Source organism: Centrocercus urophasianus, unplaced genomic scaffold (genome assembly GCF_019232065.1).
Source record: "Centrocercus urophasianus isolate 14NV4802_14NV808 unplaced genomic scaffold, USGS_Curo_1.0 seq_9, whole genome shotgun sequence".
Taxonomy (NCBI): Eukaryota; Metazoa; Chordata; class Aves; order Galliformes; family Phasianidae; genus Centrocercus; species Centrocercus urophasianus.
In genome coordinates, this window is record NW_024885532.1 from 1,022,787 (window position 1) to 1,048,537 (window position 25,751).

A 25,751-nucleotide genomic window follows, 5' to 3' on the forward strand; every position below is an offset into this window, starting at 1 on the left:
GACTTCTTTTCTAATCGTGATATAAGTATGTGTATGTTGGTACATTTTGTGTACATTTGGCCATGGATAATAGACAACAGATATTAATGATCAAAGACAGAAGAAATATACAGTACTGCATCTTCAAATTAAATTCTTCAAAGTAGGTAAGAGTAAAGGGTCATAAGTGAAGACTCTAAAACTGGAGTTCAAAAACCTTACTTAAAGTAAGCTTACTACAAGAGCTGTGTATTACTTGTCAAAGAAGAATAGAATTGAGTTGGAAGGACCCTTAAAGGTCATCCAGTCCAGCTCCCCTGCGAAGAACTGGGACACCTACAGCTAGATCAGGGTTCTCAGAGCAACAAGAAATTATTTTTAAATCTGTCTGATTTCCCACAACAGTTAACTTGTGAATGTCCAACTGAGATTAGTTAATTGAGAAATTTCTTATTATAGATGCTGCCATAAAAAGCAATATTTTAATTCCCTATTTATTTTTTAGTTTAGAGGCATTGCAAGCAAGCTGTTAATCTGTGTTTATGCTATGCAACTGACCTCATTATAAATTAACCTCTTAGTTTATTGAAATCATAGAACATAGAATCATAGAATCGCTCAGGTTGGAAAAGACCTTAAAGACCATCGCGTCCAACCGTGACCTAACCATAGTACCCCAACTCTAACAACCCTCTGTAAATCATGTCCCTGAGCACCACATCCAAACGGTTTTTAAACACATCCAGGAATGGTGACTCAACCACAGACCAACAGCCTATTCCAGTCCTTAAGAACCCTTTCAGTAAAGAAGTGTTTCCTGATATCCAACCTAAACTTACCCTGGCGAAACGTAAGGTCATTTCCCCTCATCCTGTCACCAGTGAGAAGAGACCATCCTTCATAGAGTCACCATTGTGATTAGTAAGTAAACAGCACTATGAAGAGACAAAAGGTGACGACTGAAATTATGTACCAGCAGGCCACCAACTTCTAGAGGAAAGCTTCATTTTAAAACTGTTTTAGAAAGTGTTACCAGTTTCCTGGAAGACTCACCTCTGGTTTAGGTTTCCTTCTCAAGCAATTAGGTTGCCTTTATATATCGTTGAAGGGTTACACGTGGAAATGCAAAATAATGAACGATCCGCCTGGATATATAATTTAAGAGGTGGAAAGAATACATGGGATTACCCTCAGTAAATTCGCAGATGACACCAAATTGGCTGGAAGTGTGGATCTGCCTGGGGGTAGCGAGGCCCTACAGAGGGATCTGGACAGGCTGGAGAGCTGGGCTGAAGCCAATGGGATGAGTTTCAACAAGGCCAAATGCCGGGTCCTGCACTTCGGCTACAACAACCCCAGGCGACGCTACAGGCTTGGGGCGGTGTGGCTGGAGGACTGCGTAGAGGAAATGGACCTGGGGGTATTGATTGATGCTCGGCTGAACATGAGCCGACAGTGTGCCCAGGTGGCCAAGAAGGCTAATGGCATCCTGGCTTGCATCAGAAACAGCGTTGCAAGCAGGAGCAGAGAGGTGATTGTCCCCTGTATTCAGCACTGGTGAGGCCGCACCTCGAGTACTGTGTCCAGTTTTGGGCCCCTCACTGCAAGAAAGATGTTGAGGCCCTGGAACATGTTCAAAGGAGGGCAACAAAGCTGGTGAGGGGTCTGGAACACAGGCCATATGAGGAGAGGCTGAAGGAGCTGGGAATGTTCAGCCTGGAGAAGAGGAGGCTCAGGGGAGACCTCATTGCTCTCTATAACTTCCTGAAGGGAGGTTGTAGTGAGCTGGGGGTCGGCCTCTTCTCTCGTGTCATCAGTGATAGGACCAGGGGGAATGGCTTCAAGCTACGGCAGGGGAGATTCAGGCTGGACATGAGGAAGTATTACTTTTCAGAAAGGGTGGTCAGGCACTGGAATGGACTGCCCAGGGAGGTGGTGGAGTCACCGAGCCTGGGGGTGTTCAAGGAAAGGCTGGATGTTGTGTTGAGGGACATGGTTTAGTGGGAGCTGTTGGGAATAGGTGAACGGTTGGACTGGGTGATCTTTTAGGTCTTTTCCAACCTTGGTGATTCTATGATTCTATGATTCTATGATTCTATATATTGCATAGTGTACCAATGTGATGATTAAATCTGCATAAGTGTAATCTATCCATGCAGACAAATACAGATTTAGATTCGATGTATGCTTAAAAGAGTATTTTATACCTCAAGCTTCAACAAGTGAAACAGTGAATACAAGCCTATGTGAGACAGGAGAGAATTTCTTCCAGTTCTCCTTTTTTCAGTTAAAGTCTTATGTCAACATATTCTGTTTACTTGTTTTAGTTTGGTTTTCACAACAGAAGAGAGTTAGATGCAAATAGTAATGGAAAAATTAGCATTACTTCCTTTGAAGTATAATTAAAAAAATTAAACAGTGACTCAGTATTTCCTCCAAATTCATTAATTCTGAAGTTTTCTTCTTTTTTACTATTAATGGTTTCTTACCATTAGTGTTATAGGAAATTGAAAATAGTTGGAGTGCATAGCGCTGAAATTAGCATGAAGAAAAAATATTGGTCTGTAATATCTTTTCTCTTACTAGGTACTTTTTGTTGATCCTGTCCAAAAAGATACAGATGATTATATGAAACTGGTGGAATTATTCTATCATCATAATGTACCACTTCGGTAAGGAAAACCTGAAAGTATTGAAGGAAAGTCTTGAAAGGAAGCTGCTTTCCTTTTTGCATCTTCTATTCTGTAGGCAAAGGTGTGAATTCCAATGAAGTCCAATGCCACAACATTCTAATAAGCCATTATCTGTATGCTACTCTCGTTAAGCCTGTGAAGTATTAAAAATTCTGAAGCTAATGAGCTGAAAGAGATTATATACCTGACTGTGTGAAAGATGTACTGCAAACACCTGATAAAAAGTTATATTCTCAAACACTCCTGCTGGATGCCCATGTGAAATTGCATGCTAAGCAAAATGAATATCCTGTAAGAAGGCAGATAATTGGTAAAAACACAATTTGAGATTTTTTGTTTGTTTTGGTTCTTTGAGTTGTGTTTACTGTATGTAATTTTGTTGTTTTAAAAATATCTAAAGACCAAACTGAGATTGACCTCAGAAGAAATTGGTCATCCAAGTCTGAACGATGAATCACCCAAGAGGAGGAGATGCTTTCCAGCTGTTCCTTTGCCTACTTTATGACAAAATGAATTGTTCTTTGAAGCATCTGTTTTCTCAGGTTGTGAGAGGGTGCCCAAACGAGATCCAGAGTTCAGCAAGATGAAGTCCATGTTAAGTATTAAAAATCTTCCAATGAAATAGCTTTTGTTTCCCCAGTAAATTACAGGATCTAAAATTTTAAGTTGCCTTTAAACTTTTACTAATTCTGATTATTTTTTTTTTCATTTTTTTATCATTATTTGGTGACCAAAAAAAAAAACAACAAAAAACAACAACAACAACAAAAAAAAAAAAAACAGAAAGTAGATATTATCTGTGCATCTCTGTCATTATTTGCTTCAGTCCTTGAGGAGAATGTATCACAGAACCTAATTTGCCTTTCCTGGAACAAAACAACATAAGAGCAGCCAAATGGGGTCAGACCAAAGAAGAATTTAGATCAGTTTGTCTGCAATAGGCTGAAAGGAGCTGCCTGAGAAAGAACAGGCCAACTGGGTATTTTGCCTGAATATTTTCACAATCTTCATATGTTTGGAGGTCAAAGAATTTCAGACCTAGATACAGTTTCTGGCTGTTTAGCAACCTTCAGTGCATAAACTTTTATATTTCTCCTTCGAATTCATGTACTAGAATGTGTATAAAATCAGTGCTTTCTTAAAATGTGTGATCCTTTTGTTTCTTTATAGAATTGGATTTGTTTTCATTTTAAATACAGAAGAAGAAATTGATGGAAATGAAGATGCTGGAATAGCTCTTTGGAGAACTTTTAATTATGTTGCGGAGGAATCTGACACCTTTCAAGCCACTACCTGCATAATTAATGTTAGTTTATTTTACAAGAAATCTATTTTTTTAAAGCTGGTTACTTGTCTACATAGTTAGGATTTTGCTGCCTTGTGTCAGCATGGTAGATTTGCATTTACTTCACATGAAAGCAAATTATTAAGAAGTGTATAGCATTAATTTACCCCATAATTATTTGAAAAAAATATTTTCCTTCTCTGGAAACCGACATTCATGTTTTAGCTATATATAGGCTTCTTTTGAGGACATAAAGTAGACACGTATCTTACGTATGTGCAGAAACAGCAAAATGATTTGGAAAATCATAACGGAAATGTGGAAAAATGATGCTTGGTATTATTCTTGGTAACATCATGTACCTGTCTCTGTTCTGCATCTCTTGAAGATGCGTTGTAAACTTGCTCTGGCAGTTTTATATGCTTTGGAAAACCTTTGTTATTCCGTAGCACAGAACGCGCAGCAGAGTAAGATGAGTTGTCCTAGGTCATGCTTAGGCTGCTTTTGAGTGTCAAAACCATGGAAATATTGCAGAGTTGCAGTTTAAGAAACAAGTAGAGAAGATGTAGATTCATGTAGAGAGAAAAATTTCAGAGACAAAGGAGGGGGTGACTGTAGGGAAATAAAGTGAACAGTCTATGTGAAGAGTCTTCAAGCATGAATGAAAACAGAGTATCCTATTAATACATTATATTTCTTTTCTACACTTTGTTTTCTTCTGTTCAGTGCCTAAAAACTAATGTTAAAGGGATTTTATAAACAGGAAGGAAATCAATTTTTTACACAGGTAGATGGTGATAGGACAAGAAGGAATGGTTGTAAAATGAAGGATGAGGTGCTGGCACAGGCTGCCCAGAGAGCTTGTGGATGCCCTGTCCCTGGAGGTATTTAAGGACAGGTTGGATGGGCCCTGGGCAGTCTGATCTATGACTCGATCTAGCTGCAGGTAACCCTGGCTATGACAGGGGGTAGGAACATGATGATCCTTGAGGTCCCTCCCAACCCAAGCCATTCTATGACTCTAATGTCATAAACTCAGAAAGCTAAAGATAAAAAGAATTGAAGTCACGAGGAGTACCTGCGAGTGTTAGAATCTGAAACACAGTCATGACTGCTATCCATGACCACATTAAAAATATCACTTCACAGTGCTTTATTTTTTTTTTTAAAGAACATTTTTTCTATTTCATATTTCCAGTCTATTTCACATAATGTCATGATATGAAAAAGAGGAGATGATAAATATAGGTTGACAAAAATAAGATTCAGTAAAACAAAGCCTCAGAGATACCCATAGCTGTAGAGATAAATGGATTAGACTGATCTCATTTGAAAAGAAATGAGAATTGTTTCCTCATTCAGATTTATTTTGTATGTTTGATGGAAGTAATGAAATCTCACGCTATGAAATAAAATAGCGAGGTAGGGAAAAAATATTGATTACCTATTCAGGTTTGAATTCATCCCATATAGATTCAGGTAACCAATGGTGGTTATGTAGACTAAATTAAGAATTTAGATTCCTTCTCTCATCGGTGAAGGGAAATAAGATTTTACATTTAGCTCACATAAGTGTGTTTTCTTTCTCTCTTCAAATTTAAACTGAAGATATAAAAGTATCTTTATCAAAACAGTGAAAAATTGTGTGTATGTGTGATGGTGGTAGTTACTAAAGGAATATAAAGGTTGCAGTACAGCAACTAAAGCAATATAATACTATACCAATATAAAAATTACTGCAGCACTATAAAAACATGAGATTTATTTCATTTTTATTTTCTTTTATGGATTTTATTATTACAGAAATTACTTTTTTTCTGTTACAATTTTTACAGATGTACCATGAAGTGAAAGATGGAAATGTTCTGACAGTGAATCATGTGAAAAATATTCTTAGAAGAGAATATCCTTATGCTGATGTTCAGAGCATACTAGGTGTTCATTCTGAGTATGATGAAGGGAGGAAGGTATGTTGAAAGCTGAATGGTAAGAAATATTGCAGTTTGTACACAGTTGAGTCTCTACATTTGCTAAGCTGGAAGGCTACTAAATATTAAAGCAAGTAAATACGGTAGCTTTGAGTTGAAGTTTTCTTCAGTCACCTATCAGTTTTAGTGGAAATGCTGAAAAGGTTTCTGTATTGCAGCTCTCACTGTTAAAATGTACTACTGCCAACTGTTTTCAGGAGCAGATTTTTTTTTTTTTTTCCTGGTAAGCATGTCTCCCACTCTCAAGAAACTGTTTATCTGGGTGTTCTGTGTGAGGAGCTGAAGCCCATCTTCTCAGCAAATTGCTGGTTCCTTTAGTTGTGCTTTCAGGTTAGTTTTCTTTGGGAAGGACAACTCAGGGACTGAGCTGCCTCTGCAGTAGGACTATGGGACTGCAGTGAAATTCTGAGAGGAGACAGTGGGATGACAGGAAGATGGATACAGATACTGCATAGAGTTTGTGGCCATCCGTAAAAGGTGAAGGGAATCACTCTGGTTCCATTTTTATTTGTATTTTTGTCACTGAGTTTAGTAGTGCTTGCCTTTCATATAAGCTTGGCTTCTAAATGTGAAAACCTTTTGAGGGTTTTTGGGATGCCGCCTTTGGAGAAGGGCTTTGATACAACCATAGTTTGAGGTGGATCAATGTAGGCTTTTTCTCAGAAGTTACTGGCTAAGAATACTAAGCAAAATAAAATAATATTTCTCAGCAAGATGATAAGAGCAGAAATTTTAAAATCCATATAGAGGTCAAATCAAATGCTTTGTCATTCTCTTTCAGAATTGAGTGCTGCATGTCCTATTTGTTTCCAAACAGTTCCAATTTTGTCCTTGCTACTCATGAAAATCTGTGATAACAAGCAGTACCGAGAGATTTGAGTTTGTTGTCTCTTTGTACTAGTTTCTTTTCTTTTTTTTTCTTTCTGTAGTCAGTCACAATCCATTTAATCCTGTGATATTTCTGATATATTCAGGCAGGAGCAACCTTTTATAAAAAGACTGGCCTGGGTCCGTTACCTCAAGCTCTGTTTAATGGTGTGCCCTTCAACAAAGAAGAGATGAATGCTGCAGAGTTAGAGGCCGTTATTCTTCAGAGAATTATGGATGCCAGTGGGTTCTTCCAGAGGGCAGTGTTCATGGTATGTTTAAAATTTCTAAATGAATGCAAGATGAATTATTTGGCAATTTAAGTTGTGGATTGTGTTTTTTGCAATGAGTTGGTGTAAAATTAATAATATGAAAGCTGAAGTTGCGTTGTTATTTAAATTTACGGTCATTATTTTGAAACAGTGTGTTTAGATTATACAGATGTAAGGAGCAGCTAAGCTTATTCAAGTCACATGGAGTTTTTCAACCAGAAACTGAGAACATGTTATAGCTGTTCTTTGGAAAATGTGCATCTGATATTTTGAATTGCTTTCTGTGTGACACATTATTGACTGGAAGCTGTCCATAGCTTTTATAGATTTAGCTTTAAACTCTGTTGACAGATTATATAAATGTGTGGTGGTCTTTGTTTGTCTTAAGACTGTCAGGATACTGATTTCTGTATTTTTTTTCCCCTTTTAATACAGGGTTTGTTAAATGATCACATAAATGCAGTAGATTTTCTTATGGATCAGAACAATGTCGTTTCTCATATAAACCCCAGTATTCTTGGAGCAGAAAGGAGATACCTACATTTCAGATCTACATCTGGTAACTACTTTTCTCAGTGTAATTGTTTACTGTTATTTTCCTTGTTTAAGTCTTAACACGTTGTATTTTACATTTTGCAGTTCCATTTGATGTGCAGGACTTCTCTACTTTCTCCTTTTTGGACTCACAAGATAAAAGTGCTGTAATTTCAGACAGCATGAAGTATTTAACAAAAAAGGGTACGTTAATTTTGTTTGAGTATATGACTGTGTGCATATGGTGTGTGTATGGGTATTACAAACTGATGAAATTTGACAGTGAAATATCCCAAGTACATAAGTGTCTCCAAGATGTCAAGTATGTAGAAAAATATCCCAGTATGGATTACAGAATGGCTTGGGTTAGAAGAGACCTTAAAGATCAACCAATTCTAATCCCTCTGCCTTGGATGGGGTTGCCACCCACTAGGTCAGGCTGCTCAGTGCCCCATCCAGGTTCCAGGGATGCCTCATCCATAGCTTTTCTGGACAGCATGTTCCAGTGCCTCACCACGTTCTCAGTAAAAAATTTCCACCAAACATCTAACCTCTTTTAGTCTAAAGCTGTTATCAGTGATCCTATCAATCACAATCCGACCATGCAAAAATTTGTACTCCGTCTTCTTTATAAACCCCTTTAGGTTCTGAAAGGTCACAGTGAGGTCTTCCTGTAGCCTTCTTCAGACTGAGCAGAAGCTCAGCTCCCTCAGCCTGTCTTTATGTGAGAGGTGCTCCAGGTCCTCTTGACCATCTTTGAGGCCTTCCTCTGGACCTATTACGAAAGCTCCACGCCTTTCTTTTGCTGTGGGCTCCAGAGCTGAATGCAGTACTTGAGATGGAGCTTCACATGGGCAGAGCAGGGGAGGACAGTCACTTCCCTCATGATGCTGGCCACCAAGGTGGATTCCTGAAGGAGGTTCCACTCATCACTGGCCTCCGTATCGGGACATTAAGCCGCTGGCCACAACTCTGGCTGCAGCCACCCAGCTAAGGCCTCATCTACTGATCAGTCAAACCTTCGAACACAAATCTCTCCAACTAGAGATAAGAATGTGCTGTGGGAGCATGAAAGAGGCCTTACAGAAGTCCAGGAAGATGACAACATGGGTTGGTCTTCCCTGGGCAACTGATGTATTCTCACTCTAGCATAGAAGACCACCAGACTGGTCAGGCATGGTCTGCCCTGAGTGAAGCCGAGCTAAGGGATGGATTGCGTCAGTCTGTCCTGCGTGTGCCTTCACGTTGCTTCTGGAAGGATCTGTTCCATAAAATGTTCTGCCGAAACCCGGGATTGAACCAGGGACCTTTAGATCTTCAGTCTAACGCTCTCCCAGCTGAGCTATTTCGGCTTACAGTTTGGTGTCCCAGCCATCTCCTTTTAGGAGCCAAATTATATCCTATTGTAAACATAAATGGTGACAACTTGGTAGTTATTTTAGATTTTAAAGGGCATATTCAGTTTTCAGACTACTCTTATTTACAGTATTATAATATGAAGGCTGGAGTTCTTTGTAATATCTATATGCAAATTACGCATTTCTGCAGTTTGATGATGATTGATTTTATTTATTATTTCCTATTTATTTTGCCTCTAATTAGATTTTGGTATTTGAAGATTTGTGTTTCTATAGCAAAGGAAAAAAAAAGTGTTCTGATGGATTGTCACTCGTACATTTTATCTTGCTAAAACCCATGGGTTTTTGTACAGTTAAAATACTTTGATGTAATGTATTGCATGTATATCCCTCTGAGTTACACTGTGAGAACATCTTCTCATAGTTGACTACTGCTGATTTACAGCATCCCATCATGGAACAGAATATTTCTGTTAGCAAAGTGCTATTCTTTCAGTAATTATTTATCTGGCATTTACATGGTTTTTACTTGCTCCGCTATCAGAAACATATTTAACATTTCTTTAGGATAAATTTATTCATCTCTATTTGATTCTCCATCTACAAGCAGAGGGATGTATGAGTTGGCTGTAAATAATGACTGGCTTTCAATCCGTAGGCTCATTTCAAAGGAATAGATCTCCTGTAATCCTATAGACTATGAACTGGAGGCTGCATTTCCAATCTCTGTTGCCATTGTGTTTCTCTGGACTTGAACAAACCTTAACCACACCTTCTTCCTAGAATCTCACCAGAACCTTGTAAAATTCCACTCTCACATCTGCTTGTACCATTTAGGGAACATACAGTAAACCTGAGCAGACTCTCTTTTCTAGAGATGATTTTGTAAATGTTTTTCATGAATCATTGCTCTTCAGTGAAGAATAAAGAACAGGCACGTGTAGACCAGGAAAAATGAAAATTTTCTGAATACACACCTATGTTATAGTTATATAACTATGTTATATTTTCTTAATACGCACCTATGTTGGGCTGTATTTGATATATTCCCATTTATACCCAGATGCAGTAATTTTTACCCTGCTTTTGAAGGGCTCTTGTTGAAGGACTCTGCCTTTGCTGTTGGGGAATATGAATAGCCAAACTTATGCTTTCTTACAGCTTTCTTATAACTACTTAATTATTTTCATGTCTGACTATATGATCGAACTTCTCCACAGGTTTATGTCAAACCTCTGATAAAATGGGTCTTGTTAAAGGAAGCTAGCTTACCATTTGGGGCCATAGTGTTTCAGTGTATAAGAACAGATCACCTCTTAATGACTGTTTCATATTCACAGAATCACAAAATATGCCAACTTGGAAGGGGCCTTCAACGATGGTCAAGTCCACATTGTAGTCCCACACAGGACTATTGAAAGTTCAAACCCTATATTTGAGTGTTATCCAAATTCTTCTTAAACTCTGGTATTAATGTAATAAAGTTCCTCCTGAGCATTTTATTTCTATCTGATTTGCCACATCAGATACTTACAGTTGAAGTCTTAAAGTTGAAGTTAGCAGTCAGCTACACTCAGACTTCAAAATCTTGAACAGATTAATTCATTGTTGATGATTCTCCAGAATGTAAAGCAGGATTATCTTTAATTTTCAGATGAAGATGCCTTATATGCTTTGACTGTCTGGATTATCGCAGATTTTGATAATCCATCTGGGAGACGACTGCTTTCTAATGCCTTGAAATACCTGGTGAGTTTCTGGCTCATGTATCATAATATTATTTTGAAAATAACCAGTGTATTTTAACTTAATCTGAAAAAACTAGCAATGTCTTGGCTGGAAGAGACTTCTTCAGCATCTCAGCATATGTACTGCATTGTGGGGGGCAAGGCCAGCTGCAGCAGCATCAAGTTAAGAAGAAGGATGACTTGCTTTCGTTGGCTTGCTGTGCATCTCGTAACGTAGCATGGTGCCCAGCTTGTCCTCCTGTAAGTGAGAGAGCACCCTTCTCTGTTTGAAGAACTCTTTTATCAAGGGCTGATGTTTAAATTTTGCAGTTTAATTACGTTGACAACCACTGATTCATCCTTCAGTTTTGTATTCTTTATTACAGTGGAGTGTATTTACCTTTTCTTCAGTTAGTGACACTGTTTGGTCCTATCCTAGAGTCATCAGTCTCTCATACTAAGATTTAAGTGCCGTCAATTATTTTAGCCAGTGAGAGAGTTTCCTGCTGATTAAGGGCAAGGTGATAAGTGGATAAATTACCTTGTATCCATTCTGTGCTCAGTTTGATATTTTTTGAAAAATACAATTTAAAAGCACATCTACAAAACCAATCCTGAAGTCCGTAAATGAACATTTGTTCACTTGTACTCTGCAGAATGCTTGAAAGTAATTGTTTTACCAAAAAAAAAAAATTAAATTCCTCTAATGTGTCACAGAATAGGTAAATCCTTATTAATAGCATTTTTGCTGGTAGTTGAAGTTCTGAATTAGGCGCTCCTGTGTATTTTCTAAACACAAATTGCTCCAAAAATTTAAATGGTAAAGGACATCTCAAACTAAGGGCATTATAATACATACGCATGCATTTAGTAACAGCAGATGGAACTGTAAAATTGTGCATTACTCTGTGTTTTTCATTGCAGAAAACAAGCAGTCATATACGAATTGGGGTTTTGAACAATCCTTCATCAAAAATAAAGGAAGAGAACACAGCCATTGCAAGAGGAATTTTGACAGCTTTCCTAACACAAAGCAACAGAAGCTTAAAAAGTTTTCTAAGTAAACTCACAAAGGAAGAGACAGCAAAATCCCTTGCTGCTGGAACTAAAATTGTTAAAATCCTCCTCCCAGTGAGTGCAAACTGAAGTGGGCTACTTTCTGTTTCATTTCAAATGTTTTATTTTTTCTTGTAAGGGCATGCAGTTGAGAGGAACAGATTTAAGCTTCACAGTTTTGGGGCCAGCAGATTCAGTGCTTTTTGACAACCTTAATGTGATGAGGAATAGGCAGTTTCTCTAAGGTAAAGGAAGAAAATACGAGAGTACTGAAAAATATAGAACGGATAGTGGATTACTGAGACTAAAATAGTTTATTTTTCATCCTTATTTCAAAGCTTGCTCTTCATTAATGTTTTAATGTTTATCAAGAATTAAGGGTTCAGAACTAATTATTTTTACCTTGCTGTTGCAGTTATGTAATAGGTGCAGACTGAAGCAGCTCAGATGAATGAGCATTATAAATATTGGTCAGCAGTTCTTGGTGCATTTCTATGAAAATTCATTGGCTGAAAATACAAATGTTTCTGACTTCGAAGTTTGAATATAGAGTAAATCTGAGTTACCAAATAACTGCTGCAAACTACAGTTTGTTTCTGAAGCTGTGCAGTTTAGTATTTTAGAACAAACAATATTTGAAAGACTAGGAGAACTCTCAGGCACCGTTTTGGAAAAAAAAATTGATTGGCTCTTCTGGGTTCCGTTGTTCTTTCATTGTGAAATAAACTTTGAAAGATACGAGGTTAGCTAATGTAGGGTATGTTACTAATGAGTAATTACATTAACGAGTCTGCATGTTTCTACCTAGAAAGTACATATCAGTACAGTTTAATATAGAAAGATAATTTTGAGAGGCAGTGTGCGGTTTCACTGTAAGCATGGCAGAGTTCCAGCATTTCTTTCCACTTTGGTTTGTTATGTGTGTTACTGGATGCTTTTGGAGTCCCTAAACATGTCTGGGAGTGCTTTGCCCCTGTCCTATCCGGGGTCCTTCCCAGCACAGTGGTGTCAGGGGCAATGTCTTCACAAAGAGATTGATGAGGTGCTGGCACAGGCTGCCCAGAGAGGTTGTGGATGCCCCAGCCCTGGAGGTGTTCAAGGCCAGGTTGGATGGGGCCCTGAGCAGCCTGGTCTAGTTCCAGATCTGGAGGTCAATGGCCCTGCCTGTGACTGGGGGGTTAGAAGTTGATGATCCCTGGGGCCCCTTCCAATACAAGCCATTTTATGATTCCATTCTATGTTTAAGCTGAATCAAATGAACATGTTAAAATAGGTGTTAGTTTTTAGAGTAAAGTATTTTTTATAGTTTTTACCTACAGATGAGAATGCATTTGAAGAGTTAACAGAAAGTGTTACTTTTCATGCAGTTGTGTGCTGGACCTTAGAAAAAGTGTTTGACTTTGGGCTCGGCTTTCCTATCATGGTTATTCATGGTTATCAATGGTTGCTCAAGGGTAAAATCTGTGCACCAACCAATTGGGAGACCATGGCTCTGCACCAATAACATATACTTAAATTGAAGCTGAAGTGGTTGTTTTATTTTGATTTTTAGTTGCCACATAACTTAAAGTTCTGTTTAACTTGCTTCAGCTGTTACAAAATTTAGTTTTGCTGAATCATTTCACAGTCTTGTACTTTACTTTTGCTTCAGGGAATGAATGATGATGCTTTTGAGAAGAAGTACAACACTTTAGGATTGGATATAATTAAAACCCACCAGATGTTCTGTCAGGAGGTTCTTAAGCTGCTCCCTGGGCAAATGGCTGTTGTGAGCAACGGCAGGGTAAGAAAGGAATTGTCATCTCCCTGTCTTGTTGTGGTTACTTTTTATTTCCCGGAAGTTCAGTTTCCAACTGAAGAAAATGCAAGGTATTAATTTCCCGCTTTTGTAGCCTGTTGTTAGAGACCATCATGAGTATTTGTCTTGTTTTATTTCTTATTTGCTTTCTTCCTGAATTGTTTATTAGTTCCATCTCACTGACGTTACTACCTGTGTACTTATGTCATGACCACACCTCTTTTAGAGAAAATCTGATGAAATAAATGACAAAATTCTCTGAATAGATGCTTGATGTATTATTTATGATGTTTAGGAGTAAATATTGATCCTTATGTTACTTGTATTTCACACAATTGGTGCAGGAGAAACTTGTGATCAAAATAAAGTTACCTTGGCTAGAGCAGTATTTTCAAACTCTTCTGTTTTAGGAAGGAAAAAAAACATTTATAAGCATTACATTGTTCTATAGTATTAATATTCAAGCATAATACTTTTGGTCTTTAAATTTTTAGTATGTCTATTCTGAAATCAATAGCCCTTACTGCAGTTTGGCTGTAAATTGACTGTGATTGAAAATACAGTGTTGGGTTCAATAGTATTTGCTAGTGGCAGTCAATGCCCTGCAGTACAAATATTGTACTTGTGTATACAAGTATGTACAAATATTATTTTGTATAAATTGCTCCTTCAGTCTTTTCTATATTATTATTCCACCATTAGGAAAAAAAAATGATATGCTGGTATCTCATTACTGGAAACTTCTTAGTTTGTGTACTTATCTACTCTTATACATTCTAAATGACTTCTGAGATATTACTTGAAATTCCACCCATGAAACCACAGAAAGTATATAGGGCTGTAAGGAGTTGCATATTGAATATTTTGCATTCACTTAAAATATTAATACTGTTTTGCTAAAAAAATAAAATAAAATAAAATCAAAACAGTATTAGGATATTCTGTGCTTAGTAACATCATTTTTTCTCCTAGATACTGGGTCCTTTAGGTGAAAATGAATTCCAGACAGAAGACTTCAATTTGTTAGAAAGAATAACATACAGTACCTCAGCAGAGAAGATTAAAGCAGTTGTCAAAGAGATGGGAGTCAATAGTAAAAGGTAAAATTATTTTGGATTTTGAGGTTTTATTATCCAAACATACGATAAAGTGCTCTGTTTATTGATAGTAACAAAGTAATAATCCTTTTGCACGTGGAATATGAACAAAGATTCAAATGTGTAGCAGTAGTACTTTTCATACCATATACTTGTATATACACCATATCTACACTTAGGATTTACTGTTTTATGTTATGTATTTGCTGTCCTCTTAGCATCCAAGTATTCTAAGGAGACAATTTTAATGGTTCCTTGTTTCCTTTTTAGCACTTTCTTTCTAACCTTTTCCTGTAAACAGTTCCTACCACCTTATTGTCACTTAATTATGATGAATAGTAATAAGTTTGGTAATATCCAGTGCATCTTTAAAACAAAGAAATATATGAATATTGATATTTGAAGTAAGTGCATTGTTTTTGGAAATCGTTAGGAAAGGAGCCTGTAGAGGCATGAATAGATGTAGTGCTTTGATATCCTGCTAGGCAGTATTCACACATCTGTTGATTGAACAGGTACAAAGTTGGCTTCTAACCAGCTTCTAATCTGAGCATCTGATTTGTGTTCAGAGAAGAGAGAAAAATCACATTATTTTTACATGAAGACTGTAGAGAAATATTGCATTCCTGTGTCTGAGTGTCATTTCTGCTATTTAGAAGCACTGGCATAACTGAGCAAATAAGTACCACAAAAACAAAATCGAGAAGAGGTAGCATTGTCAAGGAGATAAGTAGTGAGAGGAAAAGCATTTAATCAAATGTGATTAAATGTTCAGTGATGCTGAAATGGAACCACTGAGATAGCTAAGGAAATTCCAGCAAGAAATGCAAAAAATTTAAAAGATCTGGTTAAGTAAACTAGAAATTGTCTTCAGTTATGTCTGTTCCTAGGTGTTGTCATAGAGAAAAGAATAGAGTAAGGAAATATCAGTAGATTATACAATGCAAATCGCAGACCTGAATGTCAATTCTGATAAATCTATATTGCTTCATTTTAATAAGCCTTATGTAGACAGACACGCACTAAAATCCAAATGTTTTACTCCTTTTCTGATTAAACTCTTTGCAAACTGCATGTACCTTATTTATGTACCTTGTTTAATACAGTGGCAGTGATTTGATTATGAAAATAGATGCTCTACTGTCGTCTTTGCCTAAAACAGAGATGAGACAAGATGCTAAATTACTTAGAGAGCAGCACAGGTGAGTTCTGTCTCTCATTATAATGCACTTACAGTATTTCCATATTAAAATTAGAATGTCCTGATTATTACAATAGGTGTTTAGAAATGTGGATAAGCATGTCTGTTTTAAAAGTTACTGATTGTGTGCCTGTCTCTCCTAGTGTCACACATTTTTACCTCTCTTTTAATAGATAAATTAGTAATACCTAATGGTTTTCCATCCTTTACATTCATTGAAGAAGGATTACAATCTGTGTGAATAGAAGTGCTGATGTGGAGTTGGAAAGATTGGAATACATATTTTGCATTTCCCAACTTCACAGATCAGAAGTCTGTAAGCCCCCACTATTCTTCATTAAAATGGAAAACTCCAATACAGTCTTTTCAGTTCGTTCTGATTGCCATTGGCAAGGCTAGTATGCACATGTTCATACTTAAATAACAATTTGTGGATTAGCAGGGTCACTTAATTCCTGTTCTCAGCTTGATCCTAAAATGCCATTAGATTACATTGAAATGCAAATTGTGTGGCTTATTGGCATCTGATTCCTTACAAAAAAAAATGAGTGGACTATCTTCAGCTGACAGGTTGATGCTTGGCCAGCTCATACAGTGCCACTTCTGTACTCAGGGGTATATATTGAATCTTTGTGTTTCTGATCCTAGATTTAGAAAGTGAGTAGGCCAGAAGCACAATCTTTGGCTGTCACTGTTATTGAATGAGATCTAGAACACTAGAATTTACATCTGTCACGGGATACTAGTAATAGCCATTTTAAGTTTAACTTAGCTGGAGCCAACCTGCTGGAGCAAAGACAGGTACAGTTTTTGAAAGGACATCTGCACGACAAACATGATCAAATTTCATGCTGGGCTTTTTTAGTGATTGCTGTTTGGAAAGAGGAAAATGTCTTCATAAGCGGTGAAATCTTGAGCGTCTCTCAGGTTACAAAAAAGTGCCCACAAATGTTGTGTTTTTTTAAATGTTATTTCTACAAATTTAATTCAGGATTTTCATGTCACTTATTTGTTAATTGTTTTTTTAACAGCGTAGTAAAACTTGAACCCCAAGAGAATGAACCATTCTATGATGTTATTGCTATTGTTGATCCATTGACAAGGGAAGCACAGAAGATGGCTCATTTATTGATTGTAAGATGGTGGTCATTTCTCTTAATTTGTACTTCTTATTTCCATGTACGGTGGCAAGCAGAATTTAAATATTTTTAAATATCTACTAGGTTGTTAAAATTCATACTAAAAGGTCAGGGATGATCTATTTCATCCTTGTAAGTACCTTATTTGTAGTTAAAATTCTGATATCCCATGAACCAGTCCCCCTTAGAAGTGAGTCCATAAATGCTCTTTATAGTGAATAGGAGGAAAGGAGGAAGTCATCTGTGTTACTTAGAGGGAAAGGATCTCCCATTTCAAAATCTTAAGAGGCATATATTTTTTTCCATTAAACCAAATCACCTTAGTTTTCCAAGGTACCTAAATGAGGTGGTCTAAATCTGACCTGTAATGTCATCATAAGAAGATTGGACTATAAACCTTTCAGCTCTTGGAAGAGTATTTCTCAGTTGATGAATGCTATCAGGTGTGTCTAGAAGTCTTCCATTGTGTGTAGCTATTGATCATCCAAAGAAAGACTGTCCTAAAAGCATAGCTCCTAAAATGGTTTTCTTTCATTAGCTGCAGAATATGACTCTACCTCAGTTCCTTTATAGTTTTCCATAAAAATGTAAATTTGTCTTCACTTTATAGTCCGTTAGAGTTTTGAAGCCTGCAACTTAATTTTTGCTGTGTCCTGTTTGATCTTTTTCTGTGCAATAATTATGAAAGTTTCTTACATTACTTTTTCACTCCCATTTTCATGCCTTATTGTGCATTTTGTATGGAATGTTGAGAGTTGAGAGTCACTCTTCATACATAATAATGAAGCAATGTAAAACATGTTAAAATTTCATGAAATACTGATCTTTCAGTACTTCTTTTGATTTGAGACTCTTGAAATAGTAGCTTTTCTCTAGAATCAGATCTTTCATTTCACCAGTCTCAGTTAAAGTGAAATGTTGATACTAACAAATGAAAATGTTTTGGTTTTGGAGTTCACTGGAATCTCCATTCAGGCAGAAGTCCATTGTATGTTAAGTTGCCTTGAAGTCCTTGTAAGTTGAATCAGAAGCCTCCATTTCTTGTTCTTGTAGTGCAGCAGGTTCTCTAATGAGCAATATCTTCCTAAATGCTTGTCTAGGCAAATGACTCCCATGGGTGTACCAAGCTCTTCAGCTATGGTAGATGCTACTTGCTTCATTGCAACTGTTTTCTTATTCAGGAAGCCAACCCATCAGAGAGAATAATATTCTTGAAGCTAAACAAATCAGAAATATTTTAATGGAGATTTTTGTTTGTTTGTTTCTTTTATTGTATTAACATATAGTGAATTGTATCTTAAGAACTGCTGTTTGTCCTCTCCAAAGGGAGACAGAGTTTTCCATATAAGCACTGTTTTGCCTTTTTCAAAAAGTTTTGTCATACACTTCAGCACTGAATATTTCCAGATAGGACAGCAGTCACATTTGAAGTATAAATCATTTATTCAATCTAATCCTAATTTAAATATTGCCAAGTGGCAAAGTACAGATCACAGTTCTTGCTGAGTATTTCCAATGGTTAATTAATCTGACTGTTAACTCAGACTTGGAACCATAGCTTGTAATTTAGCTCCAAGCTTTATGTATTCATCTTCTGATCATTTCATCAGTTCTATTGAATATTCCGTTGTAAGAATTTTTCTTCAGTATAAATGCTTCACGTTAAGTTGAAGTTCACACACACTTCCAAGTGATCAGTTGAATTATTGTGGTTTAGCGACTTAATGCTTCTCAGATGAGTTGTGGTAATAACTGACTGTAAGCACTTTGCCAAGTGACTTCACACACTAAATAAAACTTGGCCTTAAATCATTCTCAAGACACATAAACCTACATAACTCAGCCAATTGTTACAGAAATAAATATTCCCTGGAAAAAAAATCCAAATTACTTAATTCACATAAACAGACTGAACTCTTTTAATACTTTGCCATAAGAGGATTTCCAATTTCCTTTTGTTTATTGACTGCGGAAGAATTTTCCTCAGTACTTGCTGCTTAATTAATTTATTCTTACTATTATGAGTTGCTACTTTTAAAAGCACATATCAGGCAATATCTGTAATAAGTCTTAAACCTTATTCTGCCCTGACATTATTCCTCAAGGTTCCTCTGTCTGAGAAGAGTTACCTAAGGTTTATCCATTCTAGATTCATTTGTTAATCTTAAAAGCTGTTTCAGGTAATAAATATTATTAGTGCTGTGTAGGTTCCCATTTCTTGTTTCTTCCCTTGTTCTCACCTTTATGCCGTTTCCTAGGCTTTATTTTTTGTTCTGTAGTTTTTCAGTCCTGGTGTTCAGGAGACACAAAATGAGGGTGACAAACTGTGAGCAGTATTTGGTCTATGTAAAGTTGTACCACTGTAGTAAAGACTGCATAGCTGTGGGCTGAGTAAAGAAAGAAAAATATTACTTTGAATAAAAGAGCCATTTAAGGAAGCCGTTGTCTAGCTTTGTTCCAAACTTACTTACCATTATAGTAATTGTTAGCCTTAGTGGTATCCATATTTTAACTTAGCTTTAATATCTTATTTCCTTTTCTAATAATATCCATAAAGGCAGACAAAACTGCTCTATACTTTCAAATAAGCACTTTTAATCAGAAACAACATAAATGAGGATAATCTGTTAAAGGTTTTTAAGAATACTTAAAGGAATTCTTAATTTTAAACAAAACAGATTGCTCACAAAAATAATAACGAAATCTATTGTCATAGCTTCTATATAACAGCATCCAGAAAATGAGTATTTTAGTAATAAACAGATGAATAAACTAAAAAAAGAAGTAGAAAAACTTACAATAACTTGAACGTTTTGAAATTGGTAAAATAGTTCAAACACACCATTTATCAATTGCTGGCTATATTAAAATAATTTTCAGAAATTCACTATATTCTACAATTTCCTAAAAAGAGCAATTTCAGAACAGCTCTTTAAAAATCAGTATTGCTGAAAATATACCAGGAGTTGGACTCGATGATCCTTGTGGGTCCCTTCCAACTTGGGATGTTCTGTGAGTCTATGACTCTGTGTTACTGATTTGACTCTCAGGAATATTGTGTGCTAAATCACTAACTTTTAGAAATATTCAAATCTTTATTTGGAATTGATAACAGCATACCTTAATTATCAGACATATTTAGAACTTTATAATTTTTGAGATTTCTACTGAAGTCTGAGAAATAACAATATGCCACAATGATAATTTTGGCTGATTTACAAAGTTTGGCAATCATCAAGAACCCTGTTTTACACCAGTTATTTTTTTTTTTCTGTAGGTACTGAAAGACATTGTCAATGTAAAACTCAGGTTGTTTTTGAGCTGCAGATCTAAGCTGTCAGAAGTGCCACTGACGAGGTGAGTAGTTTATAGCTTTCCTTACAAGCATGTGCTCTCAGATGGTTTGCTTAAAAAAAAAAAAAAGAAAAAAAGAAGCCTTAAAAGTACATCTTCCATTAAAAAAGAAATGGTGATTAATGTTTGTGGTTTCTTTTGTTGCATTAGTTGTCTAGGAAAAAATAAACATTGCATCAGAGAGGAGTGATCTAGTCCATCAAGTTTGCCTCTTAGAAGCAATCCCTATAGGATTCAATGTAGAGTTTTCCATGCCTGTAGAAACTTGTAGAACAGGACTCTCTGCCTAACTTGAACGCAATCCACTGAATGTATAATTAATTTTTCAGATTCAATACACTTAATTTGAAGACAAATTTCATCTAAACATGTGTACAGTCCATATTTGAGATTTAGTTTTAAGTCATTAATGCTTTAAATTAAGCTTTAAATTGAATTTTTTCTTGATTGGCTATAAAGACCACTAATTAAGTTCAGAGTTCACTCATTCCATTACATTTACATGGACGTGAACTTCCCAGAAAGGATTCCTTTCCCTCTAAGAGGCATGTTTGAGTGCTGCTATCCATCGATCAGAAATTTTACCTGTAATCATGTTGTGGGAGGGAACTGATGATAGCACCTGCCCTTTAGCTGGTAGCCTAAGAGAATTAATTGGTTACCCACAAAGCAGAAGTCCTTAGTTTCTAGTCAGTTTGTGAAAAATTGATCTCATGTCTCTTACACTGCAAGAGAGCAACTACATCATCAGTCTTGTGAGTGTCTTGTCTGAATGTTGTCACAGTCAGTTATAAAGGTAGCTACACTATCCAGGTTTTCATTCTTGGGAAAGTGAGAGGAAGAAGTGTTCTGGAACCTGCCCTGAGGACAGGTCCTATTTTTCTTGCAGAGATAGTTTCATATGAAATGCATCCATATACACCTTAGTCCCAGTACTTTGTGGGAAAATTGTATTCTTCTTGATGGGTACAGGCCTTTTTACCTTTTTACTTTCCACAGTTAAGTTTTTTCCATATGAAATACGGATTTCTCATGCCTTCCATCTTCAGTGCTCTTCCACCTCAGTTCGTGCTTTGGCAGAGGGGTTGGACTTGATGATCTCTGGAGGTCCCTTCCAACCCCTGTGATTGTGTGATTCTGTGTGATTCTGTGATTCTGGTTCTTCTCATTTTCTCGGATATTGGTAGAGGAAGGAAATAATTGTTATTCTGTAGTTCCAAGAATGATCTCAGTGGAGAATACAAGAGTTGAAAAGGAACTAAGAGACCTTTCCTTCCCTCTGCTCTCTGCTGGTAGTATCAGAAACTGCTGGTATATGTTGACTTTATAACATATTGTAGAAGAATACTGTGCTTGTGACTCAGACTTCATACTTGAGTTAATGTGGTTTTGTTTGAACTCTTCTTTAACAGCTTCTATCGTTTTGTTCTGGAACCAGAAATAACATACGGGATCAACAAACACCTTCCTTCTGAACCTGTGGCAAAATTCCTAGAATTGCCAGAATCACCCCTTTTGACTTTAAATATGATCACTCCTGAAAGCTGGTTGGTTGAAGCAGTGAACAGTTCCTGTGATCTTGATAACATTCATTTGCAGGATGTAAGTAATAGTTTGTAAGCATTATAAAATTTGTACTGGGCTTTCCAACACAAGAAGGAAAAGAAAATGTCATGGGATTTCGCTCTGTTCTCCAAAAATGCTTTCTGTGGTAACTGATAATTTGGTCAGTTTTTACTATTTTTATTTTACTGTGTTTGTTTCCAACACATTCTCTCTTAAAAACCCCACAAAAACAAGTATTTTAATCGTAGAATCATAGAATGGCCTGGGTTGAAAAGGACCTGAGAGATCATCTAATTTCAGCTCCCCTGCTGCCCTGCTGGGCAGGGTTGCCAACCACTAGATCAGGGTAGTTTAAAGGCAGCAATTAATTTTTTTAAAAAGGCAGCAGAATAGATGTAAAATTGGTTTATCTGCTGTGTTGAGCTTTTTTTTCTTTACAGAAGTATTCATTTTTTGAGATAAAAATATATCAGTTAAGTGTTTCTGTGTAGTAATAGAAATATGATGTCTGTATCTTCAAATAAGTCTAACTATATTGCTGTTTATTAGTATAGATTAAAATATAGATTTAAATATATTTTATCCTTATTTAGTTCAGATCTTATAAAATTATATTCTTAATCCTCAGTTTCATAATAACTAAATTTTTTTCATTCATAATTCTTATGTAAAATGTTGAAGGTGTTTGTTCCACCGAAACTGTATATTTGGAGAGTGTATGATGAAGGTAAGATTGGGGATTGCCTTACCAAAGTTTGGCTTCCTCGATAGTGGAGGGATGGATCCTTGCAGTAGTGATTTTTCCTCTTTGTCTTGAATACTCTTTTTAAACTTGGGAGAACTTCCCCCTGGAAGGGCATTCTCTTGGTTTTGACAGTTGAACGTGAGGTAAATCTCATACATTGTGTTTGTCCTTGTGGTAGGTTCATTTTCCCATGACATGATTTAGTAATAAGATATTCCTTCCACAGATAAAAGGAACTGTTGTAACAGAATATGAACTGGAATACATATTGCTTGAAGGACATTGCTTTGATGTGTCAACTGGACAACCTCCTCGAGGGCTCCAGTTCACTCTGGGCACAAAGAATAATCCTGTCATGGTTGATACTATTGTGATGGCCAACTTGGTAGGTATTCAGTACAAAAACAGTCATTACAATTAGAAGATTATGAAATTCATTTTCTTTAAATCTGTTTCTTTTACTGCAAAATCAGAAGTATTCAAAATAACAACAGTATCCTGAAGTTGAGACCACCTGCAAAACCCCGTTCTGATGTTCCAATATAGATTTGGATTTCTCCTAATTTCAGACCCTTATCTGAAATGCCTAAAGTGGGAGTCTCATTGCCCTAAGTCAATGGTAGGAAGCAGATAACTTCATATGATTGGTGATTCCACCAACAAACATAAGGTGTGAATCACTTTCTGACTAAGATAACCATTTTTGTTTCAAATGATCCAGGCAAAGGAGACTCCTATTTTAGATGCTTCACTTAAGTGCTTAAAGCCTCTGTAAGACAAATCCACACCTCAGAATTGCTCTAGTTGCCTGAAGTAATTATTTTTGATGGCAGCAGTCTGTAGATCTTGTAATTTTTGAAGTGAGAAGATGTATTTTGTCTGGTCTAATTTGAAAGGGAAAAATTACTTTTGATGAATAAGGTCTGTTATCAATCTGCTATTCTCAGCTCTCTGTGAAAATTGTATCACAAGGAAGAGAACGTTCGATAAACTTTGAGTCTTTAATACCAGTACTGAATACTTTCTCAATAGTAGAAAGTCTTCGGCATTTTAAAGCTTCTAGTTGTATGCAGAGTTCCTAAACTGGAGAAGAGCCATGTTTACTTGGAAGTTACTACAGATGAAATTTTAAATTTCAAAGAAGCTTTTTGGGTTAGGGTGAGTTTAATAATTTACTTCTTTAACGCTCAGTTACTTATTGTTTTGGATGGAGATTTTATATACATCTCAAATCTAGCTAGAGTTACGTGGAACACTGGGAGGAGTTAATGGGGACATACAGGAAAGTGATACGTGGTTGCATCTCTGCCATATTACTTTCAGGATTCATATGGCTGTAGGTAATGAATGGTTACTAACCTGGGTTGCAGCACCAAACATTGGATAACTGATGTTTATATGTGTATATGGCTGATTTTGAAATGATGACAGAACAATTGCGGGTCTTTTCTCTTTTTCACAGGGGTATTTTCAGCTGAAAGCAAATCCAGGTGCTTGGACACTGAGATTGCGTAAAGGAAGATCTGAAGACATTTATCGGGTTTTTTCGTAAGTATTAATCTGTGCTTAGGAAATGTACTTGTAAACGATTCTGTTTAAGTACAATGTATTTTGAAAGCACGTGTCGAAGGAAAAATTAGCAAAAATAACATGAGAAAGTAGAACAAGAACCAAGATCTAATGTGTGTAACAGATATCCTGTTTCATGAAAGTGTAAGTAAAAGGAATTAATAAAACTTAAGACCAGCTTTGAAAGTCTTTTCAGGAAGACTTTTTATAAATTACAGCACATTACCTATAAATTTTTGTATATATCATTTGCATGGCTAAGTAACAGAATAAAGAACAATTTCATATTGCTCCTTCAAGAATGATCTACAATTGCATGTGTATATTGAGAAACAGAGCAACTTTATGTGATAGGTTGTATTGTATCCTTAATATTCTAAATAATGTAACGATGCATTTTTGGAAGTTGCTGAATGACATTTATCTCTGAAATTTTATCCATGACTGAAAGGCTGATACTTGTTTTTAATCAAGGTCTGGTTCTGAATAGAAATATCTACTGAATGTTTGCAGTTTCATTTCAGACTGCTTGTTCTGTGATGGTGGTTGTGTGCCATCTGCTTCTTGCACTTCTGAAACAGTTACTGAGTTGGTATATTTTGTTTTAGACATTGATCTTTTTCAGTATTGTTTTAGTATTAGATTCCTTCTTGTTTTGTTCAGTAAGTACCCCAATCTGATTAGACATCGCTTCTGTTTATATCATGCTAGATTGTGATTTAAAACACAAAATCCCCTTTGTTTCCTCAGTTGAAAGAGAACATAAAACAGAAGCATTAAATATTTAGAGGCATAGTTTTCAAAGTATTGTTTAAAAGGCATGCTTTATTAAGAAAGAGGGACAACTAATTTACTCTGCAGCTTTGTTGTGAATACACTCTACATAAATAAAAGAATTTATTTGTAATAAACACAGACAGATTTACATTCAGAGTATGATCAGCCTTTCTTTTTCCTTTGTTTTTCTCATTTCTGAGTTGAAAATTCTGAGTGTGGTCCCTCCTCTTTCAGAGGATCTCCATATATTTCTATCATCCTCATTGCTTTTGTGTCTGTCTTCTTTAATTCTGCCCTGTCGTTTTGAGTTGGGTAGCTGTAAGTAAAGAGTGATATACTGTGCAATAGTATTGTTAAATTCCTTACTGGTTCATTTTTCTGTGAAATAGTAACACCCTGTCTTCATTTTTAATATTGCTAGACCCTAAGCAATATTAGGGTCTAGCAATATTGAGCTGATATTCTCTGATATAGAGATTTACAATCTCTAAGACCTCTTTCCTGAGAATGAATAGCTAATTACTCCTTACTTATTGTTAGTCTTGTCTTTTGTTTTCTGAACAGCAGTTTCCCACTAAATTGTATTAGAACATTAGAACTACTAGATTCATTATGCTTTAAAAAAAAATTCCTAGTATCTAATATAAATCTCCCCTCTGTCAGTTTAAACACATTTCCCCTTGTCCTATCACCACCTGCCTGTGTACAAAGTCAATCTCCTTCCCCAAAGCCTTCTCTTCTCCATG

At 36.2% G+C, this 25,751-nt stretch overlaps 1 protein-coding gene and 1 non-coding gene across 4 annotated transcripts in view; one reads left to right on the forward strand and one right to left on the reverse strand.

Annotated features, from left to right (window-relative positions):
* Window positions 1-25,751, forward strand: part of UGGT2 (UDP-glucose glycoprotein glucosyltransferase 2) — a 75,145-nt gene that overhangs the window by 35,400 nt on the left and 13,994 nt on the right. For all 3 annotated transcript variants that reach the window (XM_042839091.1, XM_042839093.1, XM_042839092.1), the window contains exons 14-29: window positions 2,566-2,651; window positions 3,843-3,978; window positions 5,793-5,924; window positions 6,920-7,084; window positions 7,520-7,643; window positions 7,724-7,822; window positions 10,631-10,725; window positions 11,628-11,834; window positions 13,411-13,542; window positions 14,530-14,657; window positions 15,761-15,856; window positions 16,887-16,989; window positions 20,272-20,351; window positions 21,761-21,950; window positions 22,886-23,044; window positions 24,122-24,207. In XM_042839091.1, the coding sequence (XP_042695025.1) occupies window positions 2,566-2,651; window positions 3,843-3,978; window positions 5,793-5,924; window positions 6,920-7,084; window positions 7,520-7,643; window positions 7,724-7,822; window positions 10,631-10,725; window positions 11,628-11,834; window positions 13,411-13,542; window positions 14,530-14,657; window positions 15,761-15,856; window positions 16,887-16,989; window positions 20,272-20,351; window positions 21,761-21,950; window positions 22,886-23,044; window positions 24,122-24,207 (2,018 nt within the window). The remainder of the gene's footprint in view (window positions 1-2,565; window positions 2,652-3,842; window positions 3,979-5,792; window positions 5,925-6,919; window positions 7,085-7,519; window positions 7,644-7,723; window positions 7,823-10,630; window positions 10,726-11,627; window positions 11,835-13,410; window positions 13,543-14,529; window positions 14,658-15,760; window positions 15,857-16,886; window positions 16,990-20,271; window positions 20,352-21,760; window positions 21,951-22,885; window positions 23,045-24,121; window positions 24,208-25,751) is intronic.
* On the reverse strand, window positions 8,898-8,970 carry TRNAF-GAA. Its single transcript has one exon. It is a non-coding gene; the product is annotated as a tRNA-Phe (tRNA).